This window comes from Lissotriton vulgaris, chromosome 2_1 (genome assembly GCF_964263255.1).
Source record: "Lissotriton vulgaris chromosome 2_1, aLisVul1.2, whole genome shotgun sequence".
Classification (NCBI taxonomy): domain Eukaryota; kingdom Metazoa; phylum Chordata; class Amphibia; order Caudata; family Salamandridae; genus Lissotriton; species Lissotriton vulgaris.
In genome coordinates, this window is record NC_141687.1 from 159,002,942 (window position 1) to 159,018,085 (window position 15,144).

Below are 15,144 nucleotides of genomic sequence, written 5' to 3' on the forward strand. Positions count from 1 at the left end.
GCCCCGTGAGGTGATCTAGCGGCGTGGGTGCCACCCCGCTCATTTGCCGCTTTACTTTGCCCGTTTTGGTGATTTAATCGCGGAGGGAGCCCACCCCTCGTGAATGCCCAGTGTGATCACCGCCGCAGCACCGGGCCGAGAAAGAGGAGCGGCCGCGTCATAGCCCGGCCACGCTGGGATTGGCCCAGGCGGCCGAGCCCCCGCCGCGTCATCGGGGGAGGAGAGAGAGAACCATGAAGCGAGGCTCCCGAGGAAAGAGGAGCCCGGCGGCGGAAGGTGCAGGCGGGGCTCGGTTGTGGCCGAGGAGCCCGCGCCGCCCACAAGAATAGAAGCCCAGCCAAGAGGAGCCGACGCCGCGAGGAGACGCCGCCTCCCGAAGTGCCTGGTGAGTGCGGGCGTGCCCCGGGTCGCGTCTCTGCCCGAGCGTTTCTGGGTCCCCGAGTCCCCCGAGAGGGACTCCCACCTGCCTGCCCTCGTGTTCACGAGACTCGAGGGGCCAGGTCTTTGTTCCTGGAGCCTGCGAGGCTCAGACCCGGCCCCAGCGTTCCTTGAGCCCAGAGAGGCTCGAGGCCAGTTCTTTGTGTAGAGCCGGTTGAGGCTCTTGGGGCTGTTTCCCCTGCTCTAAGTCCCCCGTGAGGGACTCCAACCAAGCCCCCACCAGTGTTGAGGAGCCCCGAGGCTCCTGGGGGCAATTCGTTCTGTGAGCCTGCGAGGCTCTTGGGGACATCTGTCTTTGTCCCGAGTCCCCCGAGAGGGACTCCAACGACGCCTCATTGTTCTTTGAGCCCCGAGTGGCTCTCCAGTTGTTCTGGGGTCCCCCGAGAGGGGCCCCCCTGCCCACAGTCATGACGAGCCCTGAGAGGCTCAGGGCATTTCCTGTTCTTTCGAGCCCAGAGAGGCTCTTGCGCCCACAGTCGTTCTGCGAGCCCAGAGAGGCTCTGAGGGTGCCATTTCCTTGCTTTGAGAGCCCCGAGAGGCTCGAGTGCCCAGTCCTGTTGAAGAGCCTGAGAGAGGCTCAGGAGGGCCAGGTCTTGTTTTAGAGCCCAGAGAGGCTCATCAGTGCCACAGTGGTGGTTCTTGAGCCAGAGAGGCTCCAACGTTGCCCAAACTTTCCCTGCACCAGTTGCCCAGCACTTTGTGGGCAACTGCCACGTTTAGGCCCCCTGACTTTGGGACACAGGGCGTCCTAGCCCTAGAGAGGCCAGTTGGCCTAGGGACAGTCACAGGTGGTGACTTCTGTGAGTTTGGCGCAATTGTTCATTTTCTGCACCTCTGAATGTGTTTTAATGCGTCATGTGCCTTGTTTTACACCTCTGAATGTATGTTATGCTTTGCATCATGTGTTATGTTCTTACACCCCTACAGGTATGGTGATATGTAGGTGGTTGTTTTCTACCTAGTACAGGTGGTGCTAGTGAGGTCCTGTTACCAGTGATTACTGGTTGTGTGCTCTATTTTTATATTATGTGCTACAGTGATTTTACATTCTAAAGTGCTACTTCTAAAAGTGCATACCCTTGACAGTGGTCCAGGTGGCCCTGTCCTGTACATTATCCCCTGTAAATTCTGCCCGTGCCTCTGGGACAATGTAAAGTGTGTGTTTTATCTAATGTATGTTTATTGGAATACAAAGGCTATTTTGTATATAACCTTGTGTGGAGTTTCCTTTGTGGTGGGTCTTGGGTGTTGTTGCTGGGGTGCGTGCGCAAATACTTAAATTACATCGCCTCCAAGTTTAGCCTTGCTGCTCGCGCCACGTTACCTAGAGGGTGAGCAGGGGTTATCTTGGCGTGTAACTCCCTTGCCCTGACTTAGGAGTGGTGGTCTCTGACTGACTTTGGCGTGAGCCCTGGCCAGCCAGGGATCCCGTTTCTAACAGTTGTCTACAAACATGTGAAACCCGGAGTCAACAATTGAACTGCAGCTTAAAATTATCTTTCATTGTGTATCAACTAGGCAGCAGATCTATTGGTAGAAGCTAATGAATGAAAATTAAGTAGGAAGGGAACCTGTTCATTTTTAAAATATACCCATGATACTGAGTTTAGAAGTAGTTATTTGTTCAACCTTGAACTTGGAGTTGCCCATACTCTTGTGGTTTAATTGGCATTTTTCAACATTTCTTCTGTCATCCCCACAAACATCTATTTACAAGCCTAAAATGGAAAGAAATTCAGTTGATAATAGCAATGAATGTTCTGTATTTCCACAGAGCAGTACTGTTTTTATCGGCAGAAGAGTTGGAATACTGGGTGTTAAGAAGTTTGTGGAGTCCTGCAGATTTTGGTATCTTTTAATCACAGAAATGTAGGAAAATGTGTGATTTTAGATACATTGCAATATTTGTAGGGCATTCTGGGTAGGAAAACTTAGTGGGACCCCATCACACCACCCTGGATTCACCTGAGTCTCTAAGTTTTAGAAAGGTCTTTAGTTGGTAGTGTTCCCTTGCTTTTGACTGAACCAGAGCCTGATTAGTGTGGCCATACACCATGGCAGGTGAGAGATAATTGAGATTTGGCCTCTTATTGCTGGCCGATATTTTAAAACTAAGACTAGGTGAATCCAAATTTCCTCACTTGCCATGAGGATAGGAATGCTCTTGACTACAGAGGGGAGGCAGGAGGCTGTTTCAGCTTTAGAGGTGATGTTGTGATCTGATGTCAGTATGGGCAGCCCATATTAAGTATATAGTTATTTGTAAATATCCCTGGCATACAGTGGGCTTTCTGTTAGGTCTTTTATGGAGTGGAGTATTGCCTGATACCTGGTTGTGCCCGCCCAACCTCTCCTTTTTTAAAAATTATTTTAGGATATAATATCACTGCTGTGCAGTGTGTTTTCTGCAGCATGGTGGAAAAACTGTCAAGCTTTTTTGGAGTTGGAGCATGGCCATATTCCAGGGTGGGTAGCCCCCTCCTATCTCCTCCTTTTTATTTTATTTTTGTAGTATTCTTTTTTTAGCTCCATTTTCTTGTTTGTTTAATAGGCTTTCTGAATGCTCACCTCACCCCTTCTCACCATCCCTTTTGCAAAAGTGCGTAGTAGGTTGATCCCTACTTGGGATTCATGGTCCTGGGGAGATCACCATGAGGCAACCCACTAGGGATTTTCGGCTTCGTGATCTCTTAGATCGGTGCATAGGGGCTTGCGTTGTGTGGGGGGGAGGGTGGAAGATGGGGGAGATGCAGGGGGAGTGACTGCCCCCGATTACTGAGCAAAGAGAAAGCAGTCGGCAGCTATCAGTGCCAACTAATTTCACTTTCAATCAATTTGATGCCAGTTTGCTGCGCGTCACAGTGACTAGAAACAAAAAGCTGAGACGCAAGGGTAGCTCTTCTTGCATCTCAACATTTTTTTTTAAAAACCTGCACTACAAGGATTTTCCTAAGTGCACTTCTTGACCCATTTCTGTCAATCACACTAGTGAAGCATTGCACTTGACATTAACTGTTCAACAAAGAGAGATTGATTCAGGCGTAAAGGTTATTTTATATGGTCTAAGCATGAATTTGCAGAATTGTGATGGTTCGTATTGCCAACATACCATGTGTGATTTCGGAAAAACAGCTCGGTGAGTGACATCTTTTTTTGTGCAACTGATGGGGTCATTTTGTTTCCTATAAATAATCAGTGTTCGTGTACTAACAAACGTACTTAGAGTGACTGTAAATTTGACTTTGGGTCATTTCATATTTTAGGGAGGTAAAAGTTGTGTAACGAAAGTCCTTTTCAGTGTATAGAACTTTAACCTCTGTGATTGTTACATTTTGCAGGATGACCGATCGCTAATCAACTTGCATCTGATGCACACTAGCTACTTCCTCTTCGTGATGGTGATTACGATGTTCTGCTATGCAGTTATTAAAGGTAGACCAAGCAAATTGAGGCAAAGTAACGCTGACTTCAGCCCTGAAAAGGTAACGTTTGTTGTATAAATCCTGTTGAATCAGCGGCAGGCAATTGGGGCAATATTTTATATTGTATTTAAATTTGTTCACTGGAATGATGGTCTAAATCTTTTGTATATTTTTGTTATTAAGTCATTTAGATTAATACTTATGTTTGAGAGAGGAAAATCGATTTTAAAACTAAATGAGCCAGTATGTACTCTTAAGCCCCTTGTTTTTCTAAGTGGCAGTTGTTTTTTGTTGTTGTTTTACCTACTTTAAGTTTCTGGTGGAAACTGGTGTGAAATCCACTAGTAAACCAGGAAGCTATACATTTATTTAACTTTGACAAGAACAAGAAATTACAAGAAATTCAGTTGATAATAGCACATTTTCTACTCTTATGTATTTCCATACAAGTGGGTTTCTGTTTTATTGGCAGAAGTGTTTTAATTCTATGTGTTTGGAATTTTGTGGCTACTTGCAGATTTTGGTAACTTTTCCTCACAGACATGTGGGAAAAATGCATGATTTTAGCAAATGTTTCCAGGACATTCTAGGTAGGAAAACGTAGTGGAATACATGTTGCACCTCCCTGGGTCTCTGTTTTAGAAATGTCCTGAGCTGGTACTGTTTCCTTGTTTCCAACTGAACCAGAGCCTAAATATTGTGGCATTTACCATGGCAGGTTAGAGGAAATTGGGATTGACCTCCCTTTTTTCAGCACCCACTTATCAATTATTATTTATTCATTTATTGTCTGTCCTCTCTGATTGAGGAGTTGTGACCGGTAACTTAGAAGAACGGGTCTGACTTCGGTGCACTGTTTTAACTGCTGGGATGTCCCTCCTAGTTTATGTCTGTGGCCAACACACTTGTGTGAAACATAGAGTATTGTATAATTAGAATCTCAGTGTCTCCCACACCCCTGTAATTGCACACAGGCCCTTCCACAACAGAGTTCCTAGATTCTGCTTTATTTCTTCCCACTTTGTCCGTATGACCACAGCCTCTTGCTTCTGGCAAGCAAATTGGGCTCAATTTTGCACAGAATGTCAAATTGCAGTCTGCCATTACTTCGTGGTTCTCCGGCTCCCACATATTTGAGAGGTTACTGTCTGTAGGAAATGTGGTTTAAAAAACAATATATATATCTCCCTCCATAAGTATTGCTTAAAGCTTGGTTCCTTAACACCCTTTACATTTATGTGTGACTATTTTTCAGTGAAACCGGTCAAGCCAATTGTTGCCAGGTACGATTTGATAGTATTTTTGCAGAGAATCGCTTCAACATAAAATTTGTGCCTTACAATTTAGCGGAAAATGCTATAGTACTGTGCTATCCTTACTCCAAGATGCATAACTAATGGTGCAGTTAGGCTGCATCCTGTGTATATATTTTGGTATCTGTTCTTACTAGTTGCGGAATTACTGCAGAAAAACTCACTGGACTCTTTGTGAACCCCTAAGTTTGTAGTGTGCCCATTGTAAGAAGCTTAAATGATGTAAAGTTTTAATAAGTACACTTACTGCTAAAGGTTATTAATACCAATTTAAACTCAGACCTATATTGTATCCGAAAGTGACTATTCTGTGCGAAAGTGCTATTTATCTCACCTGGTCCATAATGGTACCACAGGTATGTTATTTACCAACCGCAATAAATGGTACCTGTTACAGGTTTATGGGGAATAACACATAGATGTTGGTGTTTAACACACCAAAATATGCATGATATGGTAAAAACCAAATGCTTTTCCCTGTTAAATTTCAGCAGGGTTGACCTGCTGAAATTTCAAACCTGCTGAAATGTAACTTCTTTTAGTTTTTAAATGGTTTTTTATTGAGCCAAAAGAAAGCATAGTAAAGCATCGCAGTACAAAGTACATGTAACAGGTAGACCAGTCGCGGATGGTAAGCGCGTGTCCATGTAGCGCTGAGGAAAAAATGGCATAGGAAGTGGTCACTCGATAAGAGCGAGGTGATGCATAAGAGGCACGTGGCAGGCAATATTGGCCAACAAAGTTGAACAAACCAACCCCACAAAACCCCTCCGCCCCCCCAGTCAACCCCCCACCCTCCTCCCCAACCAGTGTGCCGTATGTTGGAGGTCCATTGTCTATGGATCAGAAAGAGATATGCTCTGAGCACCCTTGAAGTGATAAGGTTCCAGAAGCCGGTTTGGTAAGGCGTAGCAGTCGTAAGTATTTCGGACAGGTAATTTCGTTGAATTCTTTGGACAGTAGCGATATGAATGGTTGCCAGACCTTTTGAAATGTGTCTGTAGTTTGGGAGAGAGTAGCCTGAATACGTTCCATGCCCAAGGTGAACCAGAGTTTGTGTAACCACCCTGTGTGAGTGGGTTTGGACGTGGACCCCCAAAGCAAATGGATATGTTGCGTGGCAGCTTGCATGGCAATGCCCATCTGGCGGCCTCGGACAGATTTCAGGGGGAAGGTACGTGCGTTGGGTAGCCCCAGGATGGCGTATGCAGGAAATCGAGGGATCTCGCATCGCATCGATGTCGTCTAAAACTGTGTCCCAATAGCCCCGGACTTCCCTGCAGTCCCAAAGGATGTGTGTCAGAGTGCCCTGTTCCCCGCTCCGCCTCCAACACAGGTCACTCCTTGATGAGTTCCCCATGTGAAGCCTGACTGGCGTAAGGTGCCAGTAGGTCGCCAACTTCACGGCCGTTTCCCTGCCTGCTGTATTGCGTGTGGTGTGTGATGCTCTGTAGTACACTTGGCCCCATTCTTTAGGTGATAGTGTTCTGCCTAGTTCGGTTTCCCATCTTTTCTGACCAGCGGTTTTGTTTATCGCCGCCGGAGGTGTGAGCATTTTATATATATATAGCAGAGATTAGGTGGCGATCGGTGTCTCTGGTCAGGAGCCATTTCTCGAAAGAAGTCATGGGGCGCCCCACCAAGGTGACAGTCGCAGGGTCAGTAAGCCAATGTCGCAATTGAAAATATTGGAAAAGGTGAGGGTCAATGATGTCGTAGTTTTGTTTGATGGTTGAGAGAGTGAGGAAGCCTTGTAGATCAAAGAGATCCCCAGCGCACCTGCATGCTGTGCCCCGCCATTGTGTAAAGGCCCGGGGGTCGTTACCCGGAGGGAAGTCTGGGTTGTCTAGGAGTGGGGTAAATGGAGAAGGAAAGGTGGTGATGCCGCGTTTGACGGCCACCGCGTCCCATACTTTGGTGACCGTGCTAGTAATGGGAGAGCTGGTGAGGTAGGTTGGTCTATGCTTCTTGGGCAAAAAGGGGATCGCCCAAAGGGATCGTTGGGCCATGGCTCTGTCTTGGAATAGCCACCTCTTCTCTGACTCAGGTCTATACCATTCCACTAGGTATCTGAGCTGCGTGGCATGGAAGTACTGTAATAGGTTGGGGACCCCCAGGCCTCACCATCTATGCCCCTGTGGACCATTGTTTGTGAAGTCGCGCCCTTTTACCCTCCCAAACAAAGTGGTGCAGTGCTGCTTGAAAATCGGAGATGGTGCCTTTCGGGGGGTAATACTGGGAGGGTCTGAAAGACGTATAGGATTTTTGGCAGTGCCGACATCTTCACCGCCGCCACTCTGCCCAGGAGGGATAGAGGCTGTTTGGACCATCGTGTGAGATCCGCCTTAATCTGAGCGGTAAGAGTTTTGTAATTAAGAGCCACTGTCGATGCTGTCGAGTGGGTGAGGGTAATCCCTAAGTAAGGAAGTTCCGTGGTGATCTGGAGGTCACAGCCATAGGCGGAGGCCGGGGCGTGTGGGCGGGCATTACCCCCAGTGGCAATATTAGGGACTTTCCCCTGTTGATCTTGAAGCCTGCGACCGTACCGAATGTTTCCAGCTCCGTTAGGAAGGCGGGTATCGAGTGGGTGGGTCGGGCAAGAGCAACTATGATGTCATCTGCGTATAGACTGATGGTATGTGGTTCGTCCCCGCAGGTGACTCCAGTAATGTCAGGGTTGTCTCGAATTTTCTGCGCCAAGGGTTCGCTGTAGAGGGCAAACAAAAGGGGAGACAGTGGGCAGCCCTGTCTCGTCCCGCGTTGGATATCGAAGGGGTCTGAGCGTATCCAGCCTAGTCGGACTCGGGCCTGAGGCCGATGGTAACAGCTGGCTATCCAGGAACGGAAGCGGTTGCCGAGCCCGAAGCGGAACAGTCCCTGTTGTAAGTACGCCCAGTCAACGCGGTCGAAAGCTTTCTCCGCATCTATGGCCACGAGCGCCGCGTCGGAGTCCTGGAAGTGTGTTTTATCTATTAGATGTAACATTCTTTTAGTGTTGTCGCTACATTGGCGATTGGGCACGAAGCCCGATAGGTCAGGTTCCAGGATTCTGGGTAGGAGCGGGCCCAGGCGAGCTGCCAGAACTCCGGTGAAAAGCTTGAGATCTAAATCCAGCAAGGAGATCGGACGGAATGCCGAGCAGTGAGTCGGTTTTTTGCCCGGTTTGGGCAGGACGATCCCCCCGGCCGCCAACATATCAGGGGGAATAGAGCCCGGTCCCTCAAAAGAATTAAAGAGCCGGGTAAGGACAGGGGCCACTAGGTGGCTGAACGATTTGTAAAATCCCGCTGAGAAGCCGTCTGGGCCTGGAGACTTCAGTGGGCGAAGCCTGGATATAGCCGCCGTGACCTCCTCTAATCGAATGGGAGCATCCAGCGCATCCGCGCTGGACTGGGACATCTCCGTAATGGCCGCCGAAGAAAAGTATGTGTCCACATCCCTGAGAGGTGGTGCGTCAGCTCTATACAGTGAGGCATAGTAGGTCCGGAACTCGTTGGCTATCTGGGGTTCCTCGGTGAGGGTGTTCCCAGAGTTGTCTGTGAGGCCTGCAATTTTTGTGCGATGGGATTTAGCTTTGAGGGCGCTGGCCAGTAAGCGTCCAGTTTTGTTGCCCCCAACGTAGTATGTGCGTCGAAGGCGAAGTGCAGCAAATTCCGCCCTATCTGTGTCAAGGGAGGCCAGTTGGGCACTTGCAGCCTTCAGCTGTCGCCAGACACGCGGGCGCCAGTGCGACTGTGGACTCTCTCCAATTCCTCGACTTGGGTTGTGAGTTCGGACCTTTTCTCCCTGCGATCTCTAGCTTCCCCGGCCGCTATAGCAATTAGCTCCCCGCGGACCACCGATTTCAGGGCTCCCCATAGGGCCGACAACGACACTTCTGGCGTGTCATTATTAGTCAGGTAGTCGATGATACAGGTGTTCAGGCGCTCACGGATCGCTGGCCTTTGCAGCATGGTTTCGCGGACCACCATGTGCCACGAGGGCGGGAGGTAACAGGGGCACTGATGGTTAGTTCAATGGCATCATGATCCGAGAGTGCCGCGGGTACAATGTCAACGTCGACTACGTTAGGCAGTAACTCAGATGATCCTATGAAGTGTTCTAGCCTGGCGTAGGTGCGGTGGACATGGGAATAGAAGGTGAATTGTGTTGCGGTAGGGTGTACAGTGCGCCATAGGTCCACCAGGTCTCTCTCCCGCAGCTAGTCCGCCCCAGCGGCAGTAATAGCGCCTGTGTCCCCATAGCGGTGTCCTGACCTATCTTTGGTGGTGTCCATGACTAAGTTAAGGTCCTCCCGACAAGTAGGAGTGTGTTAGATAATTGAAGGGATTCAGAGAGCGCGTTTTTCAAAAAGGTTTCCTGGCCCATGTTGGGAGCGTAAACTGACCCAATCGTGAGGTTTAGGTCTCCAAGTTGAAAGGAGTGTGCGAGGAGACGGCCCCTAACCTCCCCTGATTTGGTCCCCACCTTTCCTCTAAAGTGTCTAGAAATCAGGATGGCCACCCCAGCTTTCTTGGTGGGAAGGGAAGAGAAAAATTGTTGGGGGAAGGCACGTGAGCGCATTCTGTGCCAGTCCTTGGGCAGTAGGTGGGTCTCTTGGAGTAGGCACAGGTCCGCCCCAGAGTGTTCCAGGTAAGAGAGTATCGCCCGCCTCTTAATAGGGTTGTTCAGGCCTTTGACGTTAAGTGTCAATATCTTCAGTGTGGGGCTAGCCATTGTTGTAGAGGAGGGGTTGAAGTGCGCTATAACGTGTGCGTGTTCCGGGCCTAGATGTGCAACGTTGTAGAAACATCTGTGGTCTGAGGTCTGGCAGTAAGGCAAAGAAATAGAGTCCCACAAGTCCGTTAATAGCAAATCCCCCCGGCACACTGGTTCCCCCCCAACTCTCCCCTTGTACCCACAACTATTCTCCAGGAGACAAGGATACTGTCAACAATCACCCCCGCTCCCGCCCTGAGCCCCAACTCCCACGTATGAGTGGGTATAGTCCCAGTCCTGTCAGGTCGCACAGGGCTGTGGTGAAGTCTTCCTGTCGGGTCATTTACCATGGCGGACACTTCGGCTCCCCGCCCGAAACCCATCCCCCTCTCAGGGAGAAGGCAAGCTAAGAGTGATCTCCCAATTAGTGCAACCGTCATCCTGAGGAGGATGTCTCTTTGGCCACCTCCGCGACTGCCGTGGCACGTTCCTGAGTGATAATAGAGGCGTCTGGCCTCAGGTGGTGTGAGGGTGAACGTCTGCGGTGCACAGTTTGCCAGCCACTGTCCCGGGGCCCTCTGGATGGACTTAAGGGCTGGTTCATCCACATCATGCTCAAGGCCCAGGAGGGCACACGTGTCCTTGAGCGAACGCAGTTGGTGTAGTTTTCCTTCCCACTTGAAGATGAGTCGAAACGGGTGACCCCAAGAATACGGAGTTTCATGCTGCCGCAGGAAATCCGTCACCTTACGGAATTCCTTGCGTTTCTGCAGGGTGATGGCGGACAGGTCCTGATAGAGGGCTATGGAGTGGCCCTGGAACTGTAGAGGCTGGGCTCGTCGCGCTTCCCTGAGGATCCGTTCCTTTAAGGGGAAGTCAGGCAGAAAGGCTAGTATGTCCGGTGGTGGCGCCGAGGACCGTCTGGGCAGTCCCACTCTGTGAGCCCTGTCAATGCGTATCTCGAAGTCCGCCGATTCCTCCAGAACGGACCGGAATAGAGTCTGCAGGTAGCCCGTGACATCGGATCCCTCCGATTTTTGAGGGACCCCCCGGACCCGTATGTTGTTCCGGCGGGAACGGTTCTCGAGGTCTTCTGTATGGGCCTGGAGGTCCATCTGCTGGTCAGTGAGACGCACAATTTCCTGTTCGAGGTGTGTTATTTCCATGCTCCTGGACTGATCCGCCTCCTCGACCGCTGCTACTCGCTCCCCCAGGCCCTCCACGTCTCGCCGGAACTCCCGGACCTCACCCGCCACTTCTTGCTTCAGGGACCGGAAGTCGTCCCTTAGGGAGTTAAAGTGTTTCCAAGAAAGTTCGAGTGATGGGTGATTGGTCCTCCGTTGGTGCAGGCGTCTGCTTTGCAGTCGGGAGGGGGGGAAGGAGGGTCCTTACTGGGCTTGGACTGTGTTTTGGCCTGGAGCTCCGGGAGTGTTTGTGAACCTTTCTTGGACTACTGCCCCGCCATCTTGTCTCTAGGGTCGTACCTGTCTCTGGCGTCGGAGTGCGGGTGGTGGAGCGTGGGTGTGCGATCTGCAGGCCCCGGTGGTTTGGCCTCGTGATTGTATCGGGTGGCGTGGTGGTGTCTACTCTGCCGCAGCGAGCAAGGCGGTCACCCAAAGGACTTGTTTAGGAAGGCACCTGGCTGTGGGACTATGTGGGTGGCGGCTATCAAAATGTGCGCTGGAGGGGCTAAGTGCCGAACCCTGCAGTGGCGCCCGTCGGCGGAGACCAATGTAATTGTGGATCCGTTCCACTCGTGGCGAGCAGTCCGTGGCGAGGCGGACGGAAATGGCAGACCACATGAACCAATCGCCGGGGGCTCGCGCGTGCCCCCCTAGGTCCGTTTCGATGCCCCCACCGCGCTCCTCACCTGTGCGTAGCAGTGTCGTGTGGTGATACAGGCGTGGAGTGTCAGCTCAGCTCCGGTCTGATGGCTCTCCCTGGCCTCCTAGCCCACCTTGGCAGGAAGTGTTATCACAATGCCCCCCGCTGACCAAGGTATTGCGCTGCCAGTTCAGCAATGTCACAGTGGTTGCCTCGCCAGGGATTCCCCAGCCTCCCGTAGCTCGCCCCCCGAACAGCGCCGGTAGGCCCAAAGCCGGGGGGTCGATTTTGAAGATGCCTGGCCGGCACACACCGCACCGCCGGCCAGGCCGTAGGATCGGATACGCTCCGCAGGTGATGGGGCTGGGCCTCGGGAGCCCGCTGGGGCCGCACCTGTGGGTGCTTCGGCGGGCCGTAGGAGCTGTGTGGGATTGCGGGGTTAGAGCGCGCCGGCTCTCACAGGACCAAGGCAGCCGCCATGGTCCGGCCGCAGTGCAGTGTCCTCGTTGGCTCCGGGCGCTCACCCGGCAGAGGCGACGATGGTCAGGGCCTCGAGAGGGCCGGCAGGGTGCAGACCGGGGGAATCGCTGCTGTGTTCGGCCGCGCCTCTGTCTGGCGGCGCGCGGCCCCTGGTGAACAGTCCTCAGAAGGTGCGTGCAGGCTCAAAAGCCGGGGAGTCGATTTTCGTGACTCCCGGCTGACACACGCTGCTCCACCGGGCGTGCAGCTGGATCGGGGGTGCCCCGCAGGTGGGAGCAGGGATCTCACAGGTGTGCACGGGCGTGCCGGGATCTCGCCAGCCAGAGCCCCAACGGGCCGCAGGATTCCCGCAGCGCTTCAGGGATAGAGCCCGCCGGCTCTCACAGGGCCGCGGCGGTCGCCATGTTGTGGCCGCGGCAATTGGTCATCGGCGTCTCCAAGCTCCGGCACGGCACCAGCGGCAGTCAACAGGGCACCAGATAGCTCAGCAAGAGATCGGAACAAGATCAGCCGATCTGAGTGTGACAGGGAGATCAGGCTATGCAACAGGGCGCAATCGGGTGGGATCGGGCAGGGAGCCTCCGGGACCTGCGACCGATCACACCGCCATCTTAGCCACGCCCCCCGAAATGTAACTTATTTTGAGGTATTTAATGCATCTGATAATTATTGGCTGCATTAAATACCTTCTGACTCGTAATTCCGACCCATGCAAAAACAGTGGTTTGCACATGTGTTGGAATTTAATGAGCAACTTGTAATCAGGACCCTATTAGTTTCATTTATAGCTACTAAGGTGTGTAAAATGTTGTGTGACTGTGAACGTCTTGTGTTTACTTGGTTATTTCATTTGACAGCAGTCACTTAAATCCTGAAGATAATCAGAGCCAGAAGAAAGGGTATATGGGAGTGGAAAATAAAATCTACGTATTGTATTTTTTGCCTCCGAGGGTCTGCTGTTTGTTTTTCATCATCCTTCTCCTCGGCAGCTTTCTTTAGACTAGCAATAAGCATTTGTACATTTTTTTTGATCAGCCTACACTGTGTGTGTGTGTGTGTGTGTGTGTGTGTGTGTGTGTGTGTATATATAGACACACACAGTACTGTATGTATGTGTGTGTATAGGCACACACACACACTATTGTGTGTGTGTGTGTGTAGACATACACACACACACACACCGCCCCCCACCCAACAATAATAATGTAAAGTATTTCAGTGCCGTAAGGCGGTAACTGTATTCTCCTTTCTTGCAGGTTGTGCTATCTGAAGCCTGATCCTTCTTTTACAATGGATGGAGAACCATCATCGTTGCCTGCTGAACCCAGAATGGGTCTAAACACTACTTCATCCCGCAATGTTGGTTTATTCCAACCAAAGACATTTCAAGTGCCTGTAATTGATTTGTACATATTTCTTATAGTATATAGAGTTTGTCCAAAAATGCACTTGTTCCGCAATAAATTGCGGCTGGAATATTTTGATTTTTACCTGTGGACATTGAGGAATGTTTGTGTCGATCTGTATAGTGACTTGGCGACCGTAGTCGAACCAATATATTTTTGTCTAGCAGCATCTGGGCAGATGAAGATGCCTTTTTGCAAGTGTCTCAAAAGGTCGGAAAGGACTTATTGTTTTCTCAGTGACATGTACAGTGTTTGGAAAAAGTTTGCACCTTTGATATACTGCTACATTTAAAAAAGTGACACTGGTTTACCACATGGGTCTAATGTTTAGATGTGGCCAACTATCTTTGCAGTTTATTCTTTGCTTGAAGGAAGAAGAGCTGATCTTAATACTTTTTTTGAAGGAAAAATAGGTGCATATTATTTACATTGTTAAACCGCTGTATCTAGAACAAATTTGTGCTGCCATGAGCAGTTGTAAACCTGTTAATCCCTTTTAAATTAATTTCACTGAAATATTTTACATTCATATTTGTTGTCGTCTTTTTTCAATTTGAGCTGTCATTCCTTCCACAATGTTATTCTGAGCCCTGAAAATATTTCTGAGATATCATGTAAAGTTGAGTTTAAAGGTAAATACCCTTTTACAATACATGGATTGCATTCCAACGTTTATTAGGCAGATTAAACAGATATTCCGATACGCAATAATTACTGTTTGCTTCAGTGGTGGAGGCATTCAAACCAAACACTAGTTTAAAGTAATTTGTGGCCAATAATGTAGTTAGCTAAAACTCTATCATCTTCCACAGTCCAACGAGTGGAAACTCCATCACCATAAAGAAACCTAGCTGCTTAGTGAGCTACAGTCTGATGCCTCTTAATTATCAGGGTTGTTGTATTCTATGTATTTCTTTTAATGTTGATTTTCTAAAAAGGGTGCAAAATATTTACACACTAGTGGTGTACAGTTTATTTAGGAAAACTTAAGAGTACAGCATAGGAAAATAAATCTGAGTATGCTTGCTGGACATTCTTATTGTTCAATATGGCAGCATTTTTGCTTTATTGCTGCAAAACTGCACATCATTCTGATCTACAATAGTTTTCATAATACCTGTGTTTCTGTTACAGCTCTTACTTCCTGACATAGTGTGTTCAACCATAATTACAGTTAGTCAAAACATGGGTCTGCCTCTGTAGTGTTCTGTTATTTTTTTATTATGTTATTGTAAATGAAATTTTGATAACGATTGCCGTAGTGTCAGTAATCTGTGTCATCACTTAATTCTTACTTATCGAATAACTATTTTCTTTCCTGTGCAAGTGTGTGCTGGTTGAATCCTCATGCAAATTGAAATGTGTTTCTAGGCATGGCAGACATGTCTTACCAGACGGTTCTCTATGATGGAGGGATAATTTGGGAGCCATATGCAATCTATTTGAGGTTACTTGTGACTTAATCTTCTCTACACTGAGCTCTACTATTCTTGCTGTCATTTCATTGTAAGGGCAGAATACAGAGGGTATCATATTGATAGAATATAGGCTGCAGAAGAGGGG

General features: G+C 49.4%; 1 protein-coding gene across 1 annotated transcript in view; it reads left to right on the top strand.

Moving 5' to 3' along the window:
- Positions 1 to 14,110, top strand: part of TMEM248 (transmembrane protein 248) — a 93,479-nt gene extending 79,369 nt beyond the window's left edge. The window contains exons 6-7 of the mRNA XM_086954630.1: positions 3,777 to 3,920; positions 13,432 to 14,110. Of these exons, the coding sequence (XP_086810756.1) occupies positions 3,777 to 3,920; positions 13,432 to 13,452 (165 nt within the window). The 3' untranslated portion in view covers positions 13,453 to 14,110. The remainder of the gene's footprint in view (positions 1 to 3,776; positions 3,921 to 13,431) is intronic.
- Positions 14,111 to 15,144: the final 1,034 nt, after the last annotated feature.